The sequence below is a fragment of the Mustela erminea genome, chromosome 5 (assembly GCF_009829155.1).
Source record: "Mustela erminea isolate mMusErm1 chromosome 5, mMusErm1.Pri, whole genome shotgun sequence".
NCBI classification, from domain to species: Eukaryota; Metazoa; Chordata; class Mammalia; order Carnivora; family Mustelidae; genus Mustela; species Mustela erminea.
The window spans coordinates 73,171,490-73,191,647 of NC_045618.1; the positions used below are offsets into that span (position 1 = coordinate 73,171,490).

Consider the following 20,158-nt stretch of genomic DNA (forward strand, 5'->3'; position numbering starts at 1 on the left):
AAGAAGAAATGAGGGAGGACAAAGTCCCTAAACAGTCTTGGGCAGTAATATCTACGATATGGACAAGATTACAGAATTCAGAGTTTCTACAATATCTATGAAATTATTGATGTAAATGGAGGCAATTTATAGCCATGCTATAATAATTATGCTACATTCCCTAGGTTAAACTAAAAAGTAAAAGGCCTGGTATGTTTAACTTTTACTCAGGTTTCTATGCTAGCATATCCACCCTACAAGTGAACTAATGATGATAACCAGACTATTTAACCAAAAAGAATCATAATCTTAGATTTCGGTGTTTCTTACAGGGTTGATGAATACTTGAGGCAGGGGACGGAAAGAAACTGAGCTAAATCTATGAAAGAGAGCACGAAAGAGATAATATAAACATTTATTCACTGAAAGGGTTTACTTTAGAATTAACAAAAGAAATAACCTTTTTTGGAACCAGGCAACACCAATGCAGAGCAAACCCTATCTCTAGAAATCACGTCTATCAGCAATTATAAAAACAATAACGCTGACCTTGAATCAACCTTAAAGGTCTTTGTATACAATTATATTATCAGCTTTATGAATTTTCAGTTGCTATCTCAGCCACAAATTCAATAAATGCAGAGTTGGTCAGTAATAGGAAGATGGCTATTTTAATAGCCTTCACTGAAAAAGGCATTTGAGAAAGTAGGCGTTATACCAGCATTTTTTCCCGTTAAAAATTGACAGCTCTTTCAAGTCCTGCTCAGCACACCTTTGATGAAGACTTACGACAGACTTACGACATCACAGGTAAACAACAATAAAAATTAAAATCATATTCAGACAAAAACAGAAATGATTTAAGTAAGTAATATCTGGAATCCTAGGAAATCAAGAGTCAGCTAAATGGTTTTTAAACCTAGAAAATTTTTCTTTGATGCAATATTAGCATTCAAAGTAAACTCCTGAAACATTTTTTTTCCTCATCTTGAGTTTATAATTTCACTTCCTCTTCTGTAATCTTAAACCTAACAGTCAGCAACAGCACAGAGACCTAAAGCAAAATAGCCTGCGTGTGTAGTTACCGATATTAAGCGATTCAGTACATTTTACCACCAGCCAGGTATCATAGCAACCTTGGATTGCAGAAAACTGCTAGAAAACTCTTCAAAACCAGCCAGACTCTGCTTTAGGGAAATCTTTGACAGCACTGGGGACATTACCGGCTGTCAGCGTCTGTGGGTGTTGCTATGGGCACATTCACAAAGAACCCCGCCATCTACACAAAAAGGTATACATGCAGAGAAGGTGGGAGGGACACAGATAAATTGATAAGAAAAAACAAAAAGAAGAAACAATCGCGCTGGCAATATACAATAGGCACACCATTTTAGGACTACGTTTTACACTAATTCTCTTCCAAATGAAGCTAGGGAATCCAAATTCAACGTAACTGTAATTGTGACTAAACATGAACCAGGGGGTGGAGATAATATCCTGAAACTCTGCACTCATACCATTTATCGCAAGTCTTAATTTAAAACTCGAAGTGAATTGCATTTAAAATAATATTTAAACTTCCACTTATAAACCCTTGATAGTCGTTTATAAATCTACAGAAGAGAAAAGAACAGGTTACCATGAACAAGAACCCAATATTGATTTTTCGGCAGTGCAGTAAGGCATCTCCATTCTATCTGGCTGCTGTCAAAGCCACTCTTTAACAGCTGGAGTCAAATTGCACTATTTACAGCAAGAGCCCTTGTCAAGTGGACCATAAGTATCCTAACAATACACTATTCAAATGGCACTTTGCCACACAAATTGCTGACTTGATGAATAACCTATGTCAATGACTAAGGCCAATATAAAAGTTTCATTTTTATGAGAGGCTTTACATTCACACATTAAGTAAGCTTTCTTTGAAGAACTATTAGGCTATATATTTCAGGCCTTTGGAAGCTGAAAATAATTAAAATCTGTTTAAATACATCAAGGGAACTTGACAACATTAATATGGATCTGGTGTTAACTACATTTGTCACACGAGTCAGAACAGTGCCCTTCTGTTCCTGGCACTCCCCACCGACACGTGCAGCACAATGCGGGACTTCAACCGGCCACGCACCATGACATATGAGCATTCTCCTTTTGTGCCTCGAATTTACATGGCCAACGAGTGTTTAGATATAAGCAGTGCTTTGAAGTCCTGTGAGGAAATTCATGGTTGCTCTGTGTGCAGAAGGACAGCTGGAGTCATTTAACAGTGTGTTTCGTACTTTCCACAGTGACTCTGAGACCTGAATCAGTTTTGAAAGAAAGCTGTGATGTGCTTTTCATACTTTTCCTCAACACTAAGGTGACTGCATCACAAAGTTTAAATTTATGCCACAAAGTGAGAAAGGAACATTCTTCATAAAGGAGAGCCATCAAAAAAGGTATTAATTAAGTATTATGGAGATGTTTAACTATTATATGTCATAGGAGTGGTTACATATACTCTGCTGAAAAGTTGTATCACTTTGCTTGCTCAAAAAAGCAAATTGGCTTGCATATTTCTCTGTTATCCTACATTTCTCTATCTTATTAGGAAGAGAGCTGTAATTTAGGAACTCAGGTTTTAAGCTGAGATTCACTAGATCAAAATACTCAGAACAAAAATCTTAATCCAATGTACACAGAGAGAAATACTTATATTTCAGTGAGGTGCTTGGGTGTCTAATAACAAAGATTTATTATCTTTTAAAATTACACAAAACTGAGGCAAAATATTTTGAACATCAGAAAAAATAGCTATATGCTCTTCATTACATTTTAAAAATATACTAAAAATTAACGACTCATCAAGAAGGTGAAAATTATCATTCTTTATTAAGGATTTATCCCTACATAATGCAATTAATTGTTTTCAAATAATGTTATTAGTTCTGTCCTACAGTGATTAAATTTTGGTAATAAAATATAAATAACTCAGACTGAGTTAAGGTACAAAATGTAATGTTGCCACATGAATTGTTATTTCATATTTATACATATAAATTTACAGGTGACATTTTAAAGCATTGTCATTTAGAAACTACTCTAATTCTATTCTGGTTATGTTTTTGTGTCATGAAATATGAAAGAACTAACATTTGATTTTGATAAAGTAATTAGTAGTGGGGTCCAATTCTTTACTGGTGGCCTAGCAGTGCACCATCTGTGTTTTACAAGAGGTAGCAGGAATAAAGCCCTAGTAAGATTTTTCAGCAAATGGTACCAAATAGACATCACTCACGGTGAAGTGAAGGTTAAAAAAATACATATTTCTAGAAAGCTCACTGGAATATAGATAAATGTAAATGAATTCTTTATAATCAATTTTATATGTTTGGAAAAAGATGTATGTATATGTAGGTATTTATATGTTTGGAAAAAGAAGTACGTTATTTAAAGGAAATGCCATTAAAAAATCTTGCTTGGACTGGGAGCTATCATGTGTACATTTATTTTCATCAAAAGGAAGATTTCCAAACACATATGCATTTCATGATTTCTGTCAGGGAACAGACTTGATACAAGATCTTTGGGATTGCATTCCACATAGTGCAGAAGAAGTTGGAGTATGTTGTTTTACTAAGAATTCAGATATCTAGGGAGAGAAGAGGTGTTGGCTCTTTTGCCAGGTCCTCCTAGTGCCTTATGATCTTGAAGTCTACAGAGGACTGTTTAGATCAGAAATCTGCAAACAATAGCCAGTGAACATCAATTCTGGTCCACTGTCTGTGTTTGTAAATAAAGTTTTATTGGAGCACAACGACATTTGTTTGCTTAAGAATTGTTTATGGGAACTCCTGTGCTCCAACAGCAGAGTTGAATAGTTACAATAGCGGAAATCTGGCACTTAAAGTGTAAAATGTTTCTCATTGAATTCCTTACAAAAAAAGTTTGCTTATCTGGCTGAGTTCAACCTTGACCAATACAAATAAAATGCAAACCACATAGAAATTTTAAACTGCCTAGTAGTCATAATAATAATTAAAAATACATAAAAAGAAGCAGGTAAAGTTCATTTTAATGACATATTTTATTTAATCCTATATGTAAAAAGATCATTTTAACATGTGGTGATAGCCACATTTCAAGTATTCAATAGCCATATATAAACAGCATCTACTATATTAAACAGAGCAGCACTAAACAATCAACCTGTGGGGGGGAGGGGCTATTGGGGCCCCACCCGATAGAAAAAGAGAGGGCTTGTACAGGACGCTACAATGAGTCTAAATTGTGACAGTTAAAATAATTCTGTTTATTACTCTATTTTATAGACAAGAAATGCAGAAAAAGAAAAAAAAAAGAGTTTAAAACCAAGCAACCAACCAACAGACAAAACAGGACTTTTCTCTTTAAAATAAGATGCAGCTACAGAGATTTCTGCCATGTAGAGATGATTTTAGTAAGGTTGTTTATTTCCTACTTTGGAGCTAAATTCCTCCCACTGCAATTTAAACAGTTTCTAACTTGTTTTATCCTCAGCAGAATCTGAGAAAAGCAGTTCCCCATCACTAATATGATATCGTATTCCTTTAAATCCTTTAAGACTCTGGCCCTCTCCTACTCCAAAGATTTTTCTTTGTCTAGCTGCACAAATTCAACAACTCTAGCATTTCAAATTGGGCCCATTTTGAAAGTGTCGTATTGTATTTGCCATTCTCTGTAGAATCTGTTCCCAAAGCTATATGCACTCTTCAAATGCAAGAAGAAAACTTGAAGATAGCATTCAAATAAATTCCAAATATTTTGAAACACAAGTGGCTCACCACACAGATCTAACATGCTTTTGTTCCGTTTAAACAATTCACTCTACCCTTTGAAACTATTTCACTACATGTCACTAAATTCCACATAAAAGAGTTCTGAGACACAAAGTAACTTTAGACATTTCTACAGTTTATAGGGTTACTGTCCCTCATTTTCCTACCTCTAAAATGAGTGTGATTCAAACCCTCTTCTTTAAAACTTTTTTTTTTTTTCCTTACAAAAACCCATGAAGCAGGTGCCTGTGTGGCTCAGTTCATTAAGCAACTGCCTTCAGCTCAGGTCATGATCCTGGAGTCCCAGGATTGAGTCCCACATCGGGCTCCCTGCTGGGCAGGGAGTCTGCTTCTCCCGCTGACCTCTCTCTTCTCATGCTCTCTCTCTCTTATTCTCTCTCTCTCAAATAAATAAAATCTTTAAAAACAAAAACAAACACCTATGAAGCATTTTATTATATTAACAATAAAGAGAATGGAGAATTTCCAAGCATCTTGAAATTTCATGCATATTAAATTTGTAAATAAAAGATTAAGATAAAACAATCTCAAGAGCTTAAATCAAAGAGGATGAAAGGAAGATATGTAGCACATAACTGAAGAAGAGAGAACTTAGGGGAGCACAGATTAAAAATAGCTCTAATTAGCAGTAAGTTCAATAATAATAGAAGTATGGTGTCTAGAACAAACGAGGTCATAGTCCTGTTTGATTAAACTCACTAGCTTTGAAGAGAGCAAAGGTTAGAAATCATAGTCATCTAAGGCAAAGGGCACTAGTAAGGAAATAAAGCTGGAATAAGCCTAAGAGTAGGAAAACAAGACCCTGGCATTTTATTGCTTCCTGGAGTCAAGAAAGAAACAAAATTACATAAAGAAAATGAAATCTATATATACTATTACCACTACCTAAAGGGTAGCTCTGAGGTCCTCCAAGAAACTGAAAGAAATAGTAATCAGTTTACCTTCTGGGAATTAAAGTAGTAAAATAGGCATTTGATGAATGAGATTTGCTCCTGCAGACCCTAGGCATCTGACATGCACGAGTCAAGACACATCTCCAAGTACTCGTCTGCTATTCTAGCATATAATTCCCGCGATAAGAAGCATACTCGATTATGCACAGAGAACCGCAAAGCCACATTAAGGTGGGAGTGGGTGGTAGGCATCGGGGCTCACTCACTGGGCTTTATTTCCCTCAATCTTATAACACATATGATTTGACTTCCCACCTGTGGAGTCCAAGACCTTATGACTGCCATTTTTGGTTGTGAATGTTCAAGTTTCATCATACTAACATAATTTTCCTTTATAGTAGGACCTATTTCAAGAACGTGAAAAGCAGTTTGCGGAATCTAAAACCAATTGGACTAAATGAGAAAGGAAAAACAACAAACAGTAACAACAAGCTGTAGCCCAATGACCGGTTTTAACATCTGAAGGAGAGTATGAACAGAAGTGAGTGGCTCAAATGCAGTCTTAAAAAATAAAGATTTGGGGCGCCTGGGTGGCTCAGTGGGTTAAAGCCTCTGCCTTCGGCTCAGGTCATGATCCCAGGGTCGTGGGATCGAGCCCCACATCAGGCTCGCTGCTCAGCAAGGAGCCTGCTTCTTCCTCTCTCTGACTGCCTCTCTGCCTGCTTGGAATCTCTGTCTGTCAAATAAATAAATAAAATTAAAAAAAAAAAAGATTCAAAATTTAGGGATTTGTCAAAGTAGATCAGCCTTGACCAAGAAATGCAGTACCTTGCATTGGGCTCTCAGAGCTCGGAGAATGAGCACCCCCTGCCCCGACTCCCTCTGTGAAAACTTCACCTCCCTCATCTCCACCTCCCTTGCCCCCAACACCACCCCCCAACCTCTGACCTGTGGCTTCACTACAGCGACAATGTGTTGAGTGATGAACCTGTCATCGTAAACTAGAGCATTGTCATTCTAGCATGTCAATTTAGGTATAATGCTCTAGTCAAACTAGATAATATCTAGTCAAACTAGAGCATTATACCTGCATATCCTGGGTGTTTGGTTAGTGTGGCCCAGTTCTCAAAAGTTTGATGAAGCTTGGCCTCACTGATGTAATCTCAATCAAGTCTTTAAACCCCAAAAGCTAAAGATTGCACACTGGTGCCCCCAACCCCAACCTGCAGTTTTTTGTGTTTTTTGTTTGTTTGTTTGTTTTGTTTTTGTTTTTGTTTTTTAAATTTATTAAGTAGGCTCCATATCCAATGTGAAGCTGGAACTCATGACCCTGAGATCAAGAGTCACATGCCCTACTTACTGAGCCAGTCAGGTGCCCCACAACCCCTTTTTTTCCCCCACCCTGAAGCTCTGAGGCACAGCTTAAACAGCTCAAGAAGCTTTCTTCAAGATGACATATCTTTTGCCTCAAACCATATACATGCACATGAGATAATTATTTAAAGTCCTTACTGATGGTATTTTAAGTCTTTGTACTACCATTAAAATAATGGAAAATGTTACCACATTAATGAAATTTTGATTTAGAAATCCCACTTTTGGAAATACAGCCCATTAAATAATACTGAATATGGAAAAAAAAGCCTTTAAGGTTCATAGATATGTTATTCATGAAAGTGAAACATAAAAAAAAAATCCCCATATTAAGCCTTGGGAGAATAATTTAATCAGAAATAGTATATGCAAAGCATAGAGTGTGATGTAGTTATTAAAAAGTCATAGATAGTACTGTGAAAATAGGTTTACGTAGAAAATACTCCATTAGATATACACATATAAATGGCATAGTTACAACAACATGATGAGGGGATAACTTAGAAAGATAGATGACAAAAAGATGGAAGAGTCCCTTAAAGAAATCAGATTAAATTACCATATTATTTTACAACCAAAAATAGGAAAGCTTATCCAAATCTCTATGAAGGTGGTTGACTTGGTTTATGAAACTAAATGCAATCTCCATCACTGTGTATTAAATAAGGCTTGGAATCCTAAAGACCTGTCCATACCATGATCCAGTTTTTGTGATACCTTTTTGGTTTATCTGTAATAAGCATTTTAAAGAAGAGGTCATATACACTCAACTGAAAAACAAAAATGGATTCAGAATACAGAGTATATGCCCTCCCCCACCATCTAGAACTCAAAAGTTAATATAAGATTGACTCAATTACAACAGCCAGAACCTATCTTATCAAAAAGAATGCTGTAATAATAATCACTTAAAAAGTTATCCTGATTCACTCAAGATCACTTGGTAGATATGTCTGGAGACGCAGTCACCTCTCAGTTCTGTTTCTGCACTGACATTAAATTGTCACGTATCCATGAAGGTATATCACCTCTTACTCGATGTTGATCATGTTCTCTGGGAGCAGCAACTTGGTTTGAACTTACCTTACATGAAGACTCCACCTGCAGACCAGGGCAAGGTATTGGCCCAAACTGATAGGAGCTGGAGGATCTCTGTTCTACACTTTTGTGTTTATGTGTCTCTGAAGCAAGTGGAAGAACAGATTCAGGCTTTAGAAGCTGTGAATCATCACAACAATTGAGAATAGTTCTTGCTCTTTCGCCTGTTTCATGTCTTTCCAAAGTGCCTGGAAAACAAGATTAGAAATTAAAAAAAAAAAAATTACGCACACTATTTACCCCAAAAGAATGAAAAGAACAAAACACTTTTATCATCAGAAAAATCACAATTCTTTAAATGAACATGCCTTCTTACAACTGAAAAAGCAGCCTGGGAGCTTTCTCTAAATTATTCAAATCATCGTCTTACAAAGGCTGACATTATGGGCTTGAAAACCTCATCTTGCTCTTTGTGCTTTTTTATCCACTGAAATCAACAGGGCATTCAATAGTCTTTAACAGTAAAATCTCTTACTTATTATACAGTATGCAAGTGATCAATAACAACCAACTATGGAATATTTTAGTGCTGTCCCCTAGTGTTTCAACTCACAAACAACAGAGAACAGCAGTGCTTTTTGCTAAAAAAAAAAGAGAAGTTTCTGTTGGCAATCTATGTACATAATTTAAGTGGATAAGACAAGTAAGAATACACATACTTTGTATTGCTACCTCCTTTCCCCAAGAGCCCTCACTGCTTCAGGAATGCAAACCACTCTAGAATTTTGTTATTGTTGCAATTATAGCCTCTGGTTTTTATTTATGTTATCAGAAGAAGGGAAAAAAAAGCCCACAAACAATCCTTTGCCCTCTTCTCTGCCATCCCTTCAGTTCCACAATTTCAAGATCCTTGTAAGTTCAATTCCAACTTAAAAGAAACAAGTACAAAATAGAGAAAAAATATCAGGGAACAACTCACAAGGAGTCAATGCTTTTATAAAATATGAGTCCAAACTCCAACTGAAATCTTAATAAATATGAATTAATTATGACCATTTTCTCTTATGAGTTCATTTACATTATTCATACTATATTAAATATAAAACCTATATCCTACTAAGTAAAGACGCTGAGGAAAATTAACTTGCCATTTAAACTTAATACAGATTTCATATCATATTAATCCTTCCCCATCGGTGAGAAAGTAATCGTACAATTGTTAAGGAGAAAGGTAATTCTTAATAGTAGTGTTTTTTTTTTTTTAAGATTTCATTTATTTATTTGAGAGAGAGAGAAAGAGAGAGACAGAGAGAGTGTGCATGAGCAAGGGGAAGGACAGTAGGGGAGGGAGAGAGAAAGGGAGAGGAACCCAAGCAGACTCTCAGCTGAGCTCGGAAACTGATCTCAGGACACTGAGATTAGCACCTCAGCCAGAACCAAGAGCTGGATGCTCAACTGACTGAGCCACCCAGGTGCCCCTCTTATTAACAGTATTAAGAAAATATAAATTTAAAGGAATTACAGTAAGGAAATAAAAAGAATTTTATACTACTGTCTTTAGGTAAGTAGATTCAAAGATTAAGACTCTCCAGTTTTTTCTCAATTTTCCCCTTCTCTTCCATATCATTTCTTTACAGCAAATAAACCAGCATTAGTTGGCATTTCGGATTCTAAATCAGCAACAGCTACTATGCTAAAATATTTGGTGAAAGTTTTGTCTCTAATCTCTGAACAATGACATATATATATTTTTCCATTCTAACATTTCTGCATTCATAATTTAACACCTTTAGCATATAAACTCATAAACATGTTATTTCTCTAGGCTTATTTTTTTCCCCGCCAAGATTGATATGTCTTGAAAAAATAAAGCTGGCAGCAGCAAGAAAATCCCTTTTCTCAAGGACGATAATAACAAAAGTTTCTCAAACCAAAGATAATAGTTATGACTCCTTTCTGAAAACGACTGCATTCCAGAACTTGTAACTGTGTCCCCTAGCAAACCTCACTGACTTTCTGAAATATCTCTCTTTGAATATGGTATCACCATGGATATTTTTTTCTCATAGGTTTTCTGTGGTTCCTCAAACTGTAATTTTTTAAAAAGATTTTGAGAATTACTGGGAAAAAACTTACTGTACTTTAATACAGTACAATATGTGTCATACTATACGTTGTATATATGTATATACCTTTACATATTCACATATGTTATTCTATACCTAATGTCTTATGCAGACATAAGTATTTCTTGCATTTCTCAGTGATGAAAATAGTTTACCCATGAACTTGGGCAGCTGTAATCTACTTTTATTCACGCATAGATAATCAACTTAGCATCTACTATGGGACACTCATTCACAGTACCAGATGATGGAAATCTATGCTAAACAAGAATGACTCAATTCTGTCCCTCTTGAGCTTAACTTCTCCTGGTTGTGTAGAGGCAAGAAGTGTCTGAAAATTAATCTGCTGTAATATATAAAGTAAAACAAAGTTATTTGTGCTCCAACCTAAAAATCTCCCATTCTTACAGAATGTCGGACATCTGGTTTTGTGAACAATAATTTCCATCATGATTAGCTGTAAAATATGTGAAAAATAATTATTTTGTTTAAAGAACTGGGTGAATCACAAATGTGACATTAAGGAATCATTAAAGTGAGTCCATTTAAAGTTATCATAGACAAGTAAATTACATGTTCAAAACAATGATGTGATTTCATTATGAGTTCAGGACAACAGCTTTTAAAAGGCCTTGGTCAAAACGCTAAGAGTGGATAAATAGCGAATCCCAGGTATGCCGGTCACAATTCATTGTTGCTTAGTTCCAAATTCACCCTTCATTGCCAGCTCTATGAAAATAGATCCATGCTCTTTAAATATTTTTCGTTCAATAGATGGTACAATGTTAACTTTTGTGGAGAAAAGGTGATTAAAAAAAAAGGACACCTGGGTGGCTCAGTTGGTTAAGCTGACCTTCAGCTCAGGGTATGATCCTAGCCCCCTGTCGGGCTCCTGCTCAGCAGGGGGTCTGTTTCTCCCTCACCTCCTCCCCCTGCTCATGCACTCCTACTATCTCTCTCTCTCAAATAAATAAATAAAATCTTTAAAAAAAGAAAAGTCTAGTAGAAGACTTCCTTCTCAGTTCTGGTGTGTTCTGTTGCAGCAGCGTGGGGGCGGGGGGGCTTCCCCAGCACAATGGTCCTGCAATGTGGGGCAGCTGGCAGCACCCAGCAGGTAGCAGCTAGTGTGCGCACACTTTCTGTGTGGTTGTAGGACAGAGACTTCTAGTGAGACATCTCTCTGTGAATGGTTTTCTGTAGCAGAATGGTTTTCTGTAGCAGCTCAGGGAGCATATTTCTGGCAAGTTCCACCACATCACGCCACACCACACTACACCACACCACACCATAGCAGCTTCGCTACCATCCAGTGACCACAGCTAGGAGGCTTCCTGTAAAGTCACGATCTTAGCCCTAGGGGTGGTGTGTCTCGCCCTTGGGGAGCCTATCTCAGCTCTACGGGCAGTGGCTGCTCCTTAAATCTGCTATTCCTGTTCCTCGTATCAAATTCTTTGTGATGGTTAATAGTTGTTTATTTTCAATCTTCTCTGGTGAAATGACCTTGTCATTTCTCTCTCCTGATTAGACAGACTGATATACAATGAAACACCTCTGATGCAAAATGTTCTTTTAAATATATCCTGAAATTAAGGGATTCATATAACTTCAGGGATATAGTTAAATTGTTAGAAGAGCCTATAGCAAAAACAGTAAACTAAGAGGGATGGCATGACTTCCAGGAGGTCCAACAAGCAGTGTCTTTGTAACTCTAATAACAGTCTTTGGCAGCAGACAGAATAATCACTGCTTCCTGATATTATAGAAATACTAGAAACTGAGGGTTTACAAACTTGCTTAATTCAACATCCAATTTCAAGAAAACTTTTGCTTTCCAAAGTGAACTCCATGATAATTAGATCTTTTTTTTTTCTTTTGCTCTGTGCTAAATCAAGAACACAAGCTAACTCACATTTAACTCTTGATTTGAATCCACTTGAACCTGATAAGGAAACATATGTGTGAATTACTTATGATTTTATGTGATAATACTATTTCCTCCCTCAAAGTAGATATTATGTGGAAAATTGTATTGTATAAAAATGCCTTCTATGTAAATATCTTGCTGTTTTCCTATTGCTTTTTCATTGACATGAGTTTTAATACAATTTGTTCTAATCATAAACTAATTATTATCCCTCTGAAGAGGGATGGAATCAATCCTGAGAAAAGAGAGCTTGGAACAATTAGTGTCCTAACAGACTGAAGGAAAGATGACACCGGCAAGCATCAGAAGCACTTTTCACTGATCCCAAACTAACTGCTTATTCCTCAAAAAGCCAGTGCACAGAAATATAAGGAGTAGCAAGATCCTCTGTGCAGAGCCCAGGCCCGTATTGACAGTATTTCCACTGTATACCCTGCTTTCACCGCCAAGTCAACATTGCATACCTAATCACATTTTTTCCCCCACCAAAACGTTCCCTATGTTCCGTCTTTGCAACCGTGTCTAGCTATCACCCTCTCTACTTCCCAGGGATGACAGCCTGCAGACATCACTGGATGGTGGCTAAGAGGAGACCTGATACCAGGCTGCCCTGTGCATGAACCCTGGTTTTACCCTGACCTGTCGTGGGGCTCTGGACAGGTCATTTTACATTTCTGTGCCTCCGTGTCCTCATCTGTGCAATGGTGTTAATAATAACTCTGACCTCACCGGGTTACTATGTGGATTGCACTGAGTAGGTATTTTAAAAGGCTTAGAAGCTTCTGGCACGCAGTATGTGCTGTGCTATATGACAGCACCCCTCTGACACATGACAAGTCCTCACTCAGCCCCTTGTGAACAGTTTAACAAACCTCCTTGGCTCTGTGGCTCTGGGGTCTGTCTGACACCCGGGCCTGGGGTCACTACACATAGAACCAGAGTGAGCCCCTGCCGTCTCCTACCTGAGACTCAAATCTTCTCAATCAGCCTTGACTCTCAGGCTTGTTATAATCAGAATCAGTAGGATTATATATTTGACTTATTTTTTAATCCTCTTTAGTAAACCAGGCTGAAGTCTGGCATAAATTAAAGGCTAGATAAATACTTCTTAATGGATTATATGACATCAGCAACCTGGCTAATGATTTTTTTTTTTTTACTGGGGCTACACTTGGGATTAAATCCAAACTCCTTGACCTACAAGTCCTATTCTTGCCTCTGCTTCCTCTCATGTCATCCTCCCCTTGCTCACAAATCAGATTTAAAAAAAAAAAAAATCCTTGAAATAAACACATCCTTTCCTGCTAGCTCTGTCTCACTCTTTAAGTATTAGCTTAATATCTCACCACCTCAGAGAGGACTTTCTAAAGCAAATTCTTACCCTCTCTTGAATTATTTTCTACCTTAACTTCTTTCCTTAATTTTATAGAACTTAACACATTTATAATCGGTATATTTGATTTGCTTGCTTAAATTCTAGGGCTGCCTCCCTTCCAGATGCTTTTTTTTTTTAATTGTAAGTATGTATTCTATGAGCTTGGAACAAAGCAGGGCTCAATACCTACTTGTTCACTGAATGAGTAAATTAAATGTTACCTTTTTCCCTGTAGCAATGAAGGGAGAAGTCTATGAAGGCATCAGAGCATACCGGGGTCTCAGTGTGACACTTGTTAACACCAAAGTATACTCATTACAAACTTCAACCTCCAAGTCAGCAGGCTGCCAACACTGGGAATGGTACATTCACGTGACAGGTGCCTGTCCTACCTCACCACTATGCTGCTGGGTCGTCCTGGTGCCCCAAGAATCTGGAACTGGAAACAGCAAATCAGCCTCTGAATAAAACATGTTGACTTCTGGAGTAGTCATTTCTTGCTCCAAGAACTAGGGAGCAGGATATGCTAGTCTACAGAGAGAAAAGAAAAAGAAAAGGCACAGAGACATAGAAAATGCACAAAGAAGGAAGAAGTAGAGACAGAGGAAGGGAGGGAAAGAGACAGACCTTTAACTTTCTAGTTCTGTTTTTAGTCCCTTTCTAAGGACTACTGCTCCTGAAGTCTCTGCAATGTACCACTGAGTCCTTACAATAAGTACTTCTTTCTGATAAACCAACTTATCTTTTTTTAATTTTAACTTTTTAGATTTTATTTATTTATTTATTTATTTATTTAAGAGAGAGGAGCAGAAAGAGAGGGGCAAGCAGACTGTGCGGTGAGCTCAAAGCCTTAGAGGGACTCGATCTCACGACCTGAGATCTTGGCCTGAGCCGAAATCAAGAGTCGGATACTTAACCGACTGAGCCACCCAGGGGCCCCTGAAACCACTTTAATTTATCTTCTGTTTCTTAGCTACCCGAAGGGGCTAACAAAGAAGGGACAGAGATGTTTCCATTGTCAAAAAAGCCAAGTTTCAGAACAGCCAAACAGATAGGCAAAGTTAACAACGTAGAGTTCCAGGTAGAGGTAGAAGCGTGGAGACAAAGGCTTAGGCTTTAGCAGCAGATGGGTGGGGACTAAATCCCAAGGAAAGAATGCCATCTCCAGGAGAGTTTGGAGTGAGAGCAAGTGTCAAGACACCACCAGCACAAAACCTTTTAGCAATTTCTGCACATAAAGAGGAAAGGGAAGGAAAAGAGAAAGATTCAGAAACTGTTGTAAATTGGTATGTTGCTAAAATATAGCTGTATTTTAAATGCATTAGGATTGTCAATATTTATAGGATATCTACAGCTTTTTGCTTGTTTTGTTTTTAAATAGAGCAAATAATCACTTTGTGATGTGCCTGTTATGAAATCTAATTTTGAAGTATCAAGTTATCCTAAAGCAAGACATATTACCATGAAGGATGCTGTTTCAGTTGCGGTAGAAGAGCAAGGCACAGTAAAGAGAACACGCTCAGGTGATCAAATATGCCTTACAGATAAAAGAGACCTGAATGTCTACGTAAAGAAAGGAAAGAAGGAGTAGTAATATTCCACACTTTAATTCCCTTCCAAATAGCAAAAACTTGCTCCCTTGATTTTATGTCTCTTATAATTGGCTCATATTTTTAGTATTTGCTATCTTCTATCTAAAATTTTTTTCAACTCCCCACTAATATTTACTTTCCAAAATCAACAAAATTATCATGGCCCATTATCAATTAATGAATAGTTTTAAATTGCTTATTTTATTTTTTTAATTAAGAAATTATTTATTGGGGCGCCTGGGTGGCTCAGTAGGTTAAAGCCTCTGCCTTCAGCTCAGGTCATGATCCCAGGGTCCTGGGATCGTGCCCTGCATCGGGCTCTCTGCTTGTTGGGGAGTCTGCTTCCCCTCCTCTCTCTCTGCCTGCCTCTCTGCCTACTTGTGATCTCTGTCTGTCAAATAAATTAAAAAAAATTTTAATTAATTAAAAAAATATTTTAAAAATTATTTATTTATGAGAGAGAGAGAGAAAGAGAGCACACAAGTGGGGGGGAAGAAGGAGAAGGAGAGAGAAAGAAGAGAGAGAGAGGGAGGGAGAGCACAGAGCCTGATGTGGGGCTCAATATCAAGACCATAGGATCACAGCCTGAGCCAAAACCAAGAGTGGGACGCTTAACCAATGGCACCATCCAGGTGCTCCTTAAATTGCTTATGTTAAATCCCCAGCTAGACCAACCCTATCCTAATACTCAATAATTAGGTCTGCTAAATCTGTGGGGAAAGGAATAGTTACTATCCCCAAAGGGACAGAAATGGTTAAAAAAGAAATCGTAGTCACTTGATGAATCCATCTGCAAATGTTTAGAAACAATAAGATTCAAAAATATCCAGCTTGAGTAACATTTTTATTTAAAATTACAAATAAATAAATATGACACAGTGATTGACTTACTATCACTCACGGTGCTTTTCCTCAGAAGAATGTAGATCTTCCTTAGAAAAACATTACCATAGGAACATAAATCCTCCCAGGCCACTAAAATCACATATATTGTAAACCTACAATATTTTTTATCTCTTATTTTAATACCAGCATAATTAACACACATGTTATATTAGTTTCAGGTGTACAACATAGTGATTCAACAATTCTGTATATTTCTCAGGGCTCATCAGAATAAGAGTGTTCTTAATCCCCTTCATCTACTTCACCCATACCCCGTTCACTACCTCCCTCTGATAAATTTCTAGTTAGACTTACAAATTTTAAACAATTTGTTTTATCAAAAGCTAAAAACATTTTCAATTAAGGATTCTGCTTATTGTGGGATTATAAAAAATCAAAATTTGGTAAGTAATTCCAATTACATAATTGGTATTGAAAAGAAACTATACTTATTTGAACAAAGCTTAACAACAACAAAAACATGTAAGTGTATACCTTTTAGAATTACATCTTTTTTTTTCAGGTGGCCATTTTCTAACTGATTCCAGCACAGTAATGGGCTGTGAGAGAGTGGACAGTTATATTTCAGAGTGACTATCTCTAAAACAGAATAGGCTAAAAAAAAAAAAATGGCCTCACTATTAAATTTTGTAGTCAAATTCATGAAACAGGTTTCACCAAAACAGCTAACTGACAGCTGTCATTAAACTCCACAAATCAAGGCATTTGACCACTGGGTCTGTTGTAAGATTGATCATTTACCTTCAGCTACACATGAAATTCATTGCCTTGTGCACAGAAGTGTATGGAGATCGACCTAGTGCCCCCTTCCTAACAAAACCATCACATTTACTGCATCTTACTCCAGAAAATGTATAACTGATGGGGGTTCTGACCAGAGGGAGGGAAACTGGAGTTATCAAACCTAGCTAACTAGAAAGTAACTGAAGGAAGGGGAATGGTTCCGAAAATATTAAATCAGGCATGAAGGTACATGCCTTCATTCCTTAATATGTTTGAATATAGTATATTCAGCTGTAAAATAGATTGTCAAGGATTTGGCTCATTTTGTTCTATACAAAGGTTCTAATATGATAACAAACTCGTGATTGGCTTGACATCACCTTCTATTCCTTTAGGGCATATAGAATACATTTTTACAAAGTCCCTGACCACCACGACCTTAACCCCAGTTCTGCCACTGCCTCCAGCACATTCAGAGCAACCTTGGGACTTATCAGCTGGGCCACACTCAACCCTCACATCTAATTCTGACCGCTGACCTCCAGAAAAACAGAATAAAGGGGCCGGGGTGGGGTTAAAGAAAAAAAGGGATCGAAATACCTAAAGGTTTATAGTTGCTGAGATGTAAAAGGAATACAAATAATGCATTCATTTTAAATAAATTTTAAACTAAGTTTCTTTTTACAAGGTATGTACTCATTAAATATTCCATCTTCTTAAACACGTGCGAACACCATAGAATCCACTAGGAATTAATTTTTCACCTCACTCTAAAACTTTAATACAATTTACAATCAATTGAAGGGGTGAATACAGGAAAAAGTGTTTCTGTATTATGATGTGAAGAATATATCTAATTATATAATGACCTATTATATACAAAACATTAAAATTATACTGCTTCTGAGCACCGCGAAATGTCATTCATTTTGTACTGTTTGATTTTTTTTTACACCAGATAGGCTCATGTTGTCAATTTAAAATATTTCAAGAATAGTCCTTTATTTCCCCTCATGCTTTAGGTTGAAGGTTAAGTTAGTTGGAGGTTACAATATCCTCAATGAAATATGACGCTATCATTTATTCACTTAGGTAAATATCTTGCTGAGTTGGTCTCGAATTTTGCCTGCATAGAGGAATGGTATTGGGAAAGAAAAACATAGGACACAGTCTCCTGAATAAGGTTCTGGATAACAGGTGAGGGCATATCCAAAGTCTCCTTTTTGGGGGTGGGTACAGTGGAGTGTGCAGGGCACAGACACTTTATTTATTTATTTATTTATTTATGATTGTATTTATTTGACAGAGAGAGATCACAAGTAGGCAGAGAGGCAAGCAGAGAGAGAGGGAAAGCAGGCTCCCTGCTGTGCAGAGAGCCCGATGTGGGGCTCGATCCCAGGACCCTGAGATCATGATCTGAGCTGAAGGCAGAGGCTCAACCCACTGAGCCACCCAGGCACCCCCAGACACTTTAATTACAATCAATTTCCCTTTTGGGACATGACAGTCTTTCCCTCAGGCACATAATGAGTGATCAAAGCTCCAGCAGACATGTTAGGGTTTAGTCTGAAAGCACCAATGCTCTGTGTACCCTCACTGTAGTTGTGGCTCCCCAAGTTATCTATAAAATTTCATTCCATGTTTCTGCAGCCAGTGACCCAAAAATCCTTTCCAATTTCTTTAATCTTCTATCCCACGGACTTACTCAGAAATAAGAGCCTCCAGAAAGAATCCTACCTGCATGCCAATACAACAGGCAGAATTCTAAGATCCCCAATAACCGTCATCTTCATGGGATGCCTTCCCTAGTGGATATGATGGAACAGCACTACAATGATTATGTTGTTACATGTCCAAAAAAGGGACCTGGCAGTTAAATCAAGGTTTATAACTTAGCTGACCTTAAAATAGGGAGATCATTCAAGTGGGTCAGGCCTAATTAGGTGAGCCTGTTAAAAGCAGAGAGCTTTGGGGGCACCTGGGTGGTACAGTCAGTTAAGCAACCAACTCTTGGTTTTGGCTTAGGTTGTGATCTCTGGGTCTACTTCAGGCTCTGTGCTCAGCATGGAGTCTCCTTGAGATTCTCTCTCCCTTTCTCTCTGTACCCCTTTGTGCTCACTCTTTTTTTCTCTCTCAAATAAATAAACTTAAAAAATAAAAAAAAGCAGAACATTTTTCTCTAGCTCGTGGAACAAGGCAAAGTCAGATAGATTTAAAGCATAAGGATCCAAAGTGTCACTAATGGCTTTGAAGACGGAGAAGGCCACATACAAGTGTAAGAGTGGCCTCTCGTAGCTGAGAGTGACAGCTGGTGAACAGCCAGCAAGGACCTCAGACCTACAACCACAAAGAACTAGACCCTGCCAAGGACCCGAATATGCTTGGAAGTGAATTGTTTCCCAGAGCCTCCAGGTGAGAGCTCAGTGGGCAAAACCATGAATTCGTTCCCTAAGAACGAGACTAAGCAGTGAACCTAGTTAGCTCACTTAGACTTCTTACAGAACTGAGAAAGTACATGGATGTTGCTTTAAGGGGGCAATTTGTGGTGATTTGTTACACAACAACAGAAAACTAATACAATTAGGACTTGTAGAAGCATTTTTACTTTGAACCAATTTTAGACCTCAATTTTTATATATTTTTTTCATTATTTTATATATGAGATTCCTGCCCCATAAAGTAATTAATTACATAGATGCATAAAGTCATAAAAACAAATGTGAGGACTGGTTAGACATTTAATTTTTTCTTTCTTTCTTTCTTTCTTTTTTTTTTTTTTTTTTAGAGATTTTATTTATTTATTTGACAGAGAGAGACACAGCGAGAGAGGGGGCACAAACAGGAGGAGTGGGAGAGGGAGAAGCAGGCTTCCTGCCAAGGAAAGAGTCCAATGTAGGGCTCAATCCCAGGACTCTGGTATCATGACCTGAGCCAAAGACAGATGCCTAATGACTGAGCCACCCAGATGCCCCTTAATTCTTCTATAAAGATTCTATTTATTTATTTGACAGAGAGAAGACAAGCAGAGGGAATAGCAGAAGGAGAAGCAATCTCCCTGCTCTTGGACTCAATCCCAGGACCCTGGGTTCATGACCTGAGCTGAAGGCAGAGGCTGAACCAACTGAGCCACCCCGGCACTGGCCCCTTAATTGTTTTTTAATAGCCCTTTTCCCAACCTCGTGCTCTATTAGGAGCCATAAAGATATGTGCTACAGAGCTGGTGATTAAGCAGTCATATACCACAACCACACACACACACACACACACACACACACACACACACGACTTCTAAAGCACTCAATTATTTTGGGAAAAATTGTATGTAAGATTCATATTTTTCCCTTCCTCTTTATCATCATCGTCATTAGCAAAATTTTCATTAGCTAATGTTAAGTTTAAGTGTTGAAGTGC

At 37.6% G+C, this 20,158-nt stretch overlaps 1 protein-coding gene across 5 annotated transcripts in view; it reads right to left on the reverse strand.

The window, feature by feature from the left end:
• The window catches only part of WDR72 (WD repeat domain 72), a 215,771-nt gene that overhangs the window by 121,194 nt on the left and 74,419 nt on the right, over positions 1-20,158 (reverse strand). For all 5 annotated transcript variants that reach the window (XM_032343781.1, XM_032343782.1, XM_032343777.1 and 2 more), the window contains one exon: positions 8,147-8,349. In XM_032343781.1, the coding sequence (XP_032199672.1) occupies positions 8,147-8,349 (203 nt within the window). The remainder of the gene's footprint in view (positions 1-8,146; positions 8,350-20,158) is intronic.